The sequence below is a fragment of the Anarrhichthys ocellatus genome, unplaced genomic scaffold (assembly GCF_004355925.1).
Source record: "Anarrhichthys ocellatus isolate YVR2014 unplaced genomic scaffold, GSC_Weel_1.0 scaffold240, whole genome shotgun sequence".
Classification (NCBI taxonomy): Eukaryota; Metazoa; Chordata; class Actinopteri; order Perciformes; family Anarhichadidae; genus Anarrhichthys; species Anarrhichthys ocellatus.
The window spans coordinates 20,284-22,697 of NW_022280270.1; the positions used below are offsets into that span (position 1 = coordinate 20,284).

Consider the following 2,414-nt stretch of genomic DNA (forward strand, 5'->3'; position numbering starts at 1 on the left):
ACACAGACAGAGAGAGACACAGAGAGAGAGAGACACAGAGAGAGACACAGACAGAGAGAGACACAGACAGAGAGAGACAGACAGAGAGACACAGACACACAGACAGAGAGACACAGACACAGACAGAGACACAGACAGAGAGACACAGACAGAGAGATACACAGTTATTAAAGGACACGCCCCTTTCTTCTTCCTCCTCCTCCTCCTCCTCCTCCTCTGTAGCTAGACTACCTTGCTGCCAGTCTGCTCCTGGTCCAGGTCTTGTTCTGGGTCCTGGTCCTGGTTCTTCCAGCGTAGGAACTCTCTGAAGGAGAACGGGTTCAGGTCCAGGTCCAGGTTCAGGTCCTCAGAGTCCAGCTGCTCGTCTGCTGAGGAGGTCAGACCACGTGATGACGACGTGAGATCAGCTGACCATCGTAACAATAACAACAATAACAACAATCATCATACCGTCTGTGATGATCAGACTCTTCTGTTTGGACATGACGTCACTTACTGGTCATCGATCGTCACGTCTTTCCCGCCGTGTCTCTCCTCCTGCGGGACTAAAAACAGAACCCGGAAGCACACACATGCGACAGCTCCGAAACTCACGTGACCGACCTTCTGACTTCTTATTGGCTGAGACGATCACGTGACGCAGGAGGCAGAAGACGGTAGAAGAAAAAAAAGATACGAGTTTCTTCTCCACGTGTCCCGTTTCAGAGCTGCGGTCCCGGTTCCCTGCGGATCTCCTCCGGTGAGTGGGTTAGTGCATGAGCCCGGGTTAGCCCGGCTCGTCTTGGCGGGGATTTAAAGCAGCTCGGCGGGTCTGGAGCCGGATGTCAAACCGGGTTCGTCTGCTCTGGTTCTTATCCAGGTCTTATATGGGTCTCCTCATCCGGCTGTGATTGACAGCTGGTGGGCGGGGCTGGAGAACTGGTTCTGGTCCCGGATCAGTCTTCAGCTGCATCGGTGTGTGTGTGAAAACCAAAAACAAACAAATTCAAAAATGATCAAATTTAACGGGGGCACGTGTGTTCAGTGTACCGGATGTGACCGAAGACAGTTTGTGGTTGGATGACGTCATTCACTAAATACGTTATTTCAGCTCAAGTTTGTTCCGAATTATAAAGAAACTGAAGAACTCACCTCCTGGTTCCTCCTTCAGGTTTGTGAGGAGATGGTAAAATAGTTTAAATGATGTTTGGTCAGAAGCTGTTAACTGAGCAGTGTGACCACTGACCACTGTGGCCAGTGTGACCTCATGTGTCCAATCTGCAGAGCTGGACAATGTCTGAAGAGATTCCACCTGAGGGGGGGCACCCCCAGGCCCAGTCCACCGAGTCCCAGGCCCAGTCCACCCAGTCCCCATCCCAGGTCCAGTCCAAGTCCCAGCCCGGTTCCAGTTCTTCCAGCGGGCCGACCTCTGCCAGCCAGTCCTCCAGTGGGTCTGGGACCCTGAGCAGCGTGGACACCATCCCCGTCACCCTGTCCTCCGTCCCCGAGGAGCCTGAACCACAACCCTGGGGCCGCCTGCTGCCCATGGCCCCGGGCTTCAGGAGCCTCGGTGAGTCCACATGCTAAAACTAGACCTTAAACTAGACCCGATACCCGTCTGCTACTGAACCAGGTCTGAGCCCTGAAGTTAAAGTAGTGTCCAGATAGTCCTGGTACTCATGGTGTCCTTTGTCGACAGACTGTTTTGAGGACCAGTACCTGTTTGGACGAGACTCTCAGTGTAATTATGTTCTGAATGACCCGAATGAGCTTCGATCCAAAAAGTTCAGAATCTACAGTAAGAAACACTTCAGGGTCTACAGAGTGAGTCACTTCCTGTTTCCTCCTTCATTCATATTGTTCATCGATGACGGGATGATGTGGCTTCAGACTCTGACAGGAACCCGTCTGTCTCCCTCCCTCCTCTCTCTGTCCCTCCCTCCCTCCTCTCTCTGTCCCTCCCTTCTCTCTCTCTGTCCCTCCCTTCTCTCTCTCTTTCTCTCTCTCTCTCCTCTCTCCTCTCTTTGTCTCTCCCTCAGGAGGGCAGTGAGGTGTTCGTGGTGGACTTCAGTAACAACGGGACGTTTGTTGACGGTCTGCGTATCGGTAAAGACATGAAGCTTCCTCTGGTCAACAATGCTGTGATCTCATTGGCTGAGCAGCGGAACAAAGGTGTGAGCCGTCTTCAGAGGTCAGAGGTCAGTCAGCTGTTAGAGCAGGTCTCACCTCACACTGCCCGTCTGTCTGCAGTGTTTGTGTTCATCGACCTGATGTCGGACCATCAGTCCAGTTTACCCAAAGAGCTGCAGGAGAAATATCTGCTGACTCGACGCATCGGCACGTGAGTCTGACACGGAGATGCCGCTGTGATGTCACTTCCTGCTCCTTGACACGCTGTGTGTGTGTGTGTGTGTGTGTGTGTGTGTGTGTGTGTG

General features: G+C 52.8%; 2 protein-coding genes across 9 annotated transcripts in view; one reads left to right on the forward strand and one right to left on the reverse strand.

Annotated features, from left to right (window-relative positions):
* entr1 (endosome associated trafficking regulator 1) overlaps window positions 1-1,487 on the reverse strand; it is a 6,006-nt gene extending 4,519 nt beyond the window's left edge. For 2 of the 8 annotated variants that reach the window (XR_004213965.1, XM_031879260.1), the window contains exons 1-2: window positions 497-1,486; window positions 232-407 (exon numbers count right to left, since the gene is read on the reverse strand). Coding sequence is in view for 7 of the 8 variants with exons in the window: in XM_031879260.1 (XP_031735120.1) it covers window positions 232-407; window positions 497-503 (183 nt within the window). In the remaining variant the exon portion in view is untranslated. Of the gene's footprint in view, window positions 1-231; window positions 408-450 lie in introns of all 8 variants that reach the window. The other 6 variants (XM_031879263.1, XM_031879266.1, XM_031879265.1 and 3 more) reach the window with 6 other exon arrangements.
* chek2 (checkpoint kinase 2) overlaps window positions 227-2,414 on the forward strand; it is an 11,126-nt gene continuing 8,938 nt past the window's right edge. Inside the window, exons 1-4 of the mRNA XM_031879272.1 lie at window positions 227-1,549; window positions 1,679-1,803; window positions 2,019-2,151; window positions 2,230-2,321. Of these exons, the coding sequence (XP_031735132.1) occupies window positions 1,273-1,549; window positions 1,679-1,803; window positions 2,019-2,151; window positions 2,230-2,321 (627 nt within the window). The 5' untranslated portion in view covers window positions 227-1,272. The remainder of the gene's footprint in view (window positions 1,550-1,678; window positions 1,804-2,018; window positions 2,152-2,229; window positions 2,322-2,414) is intronic.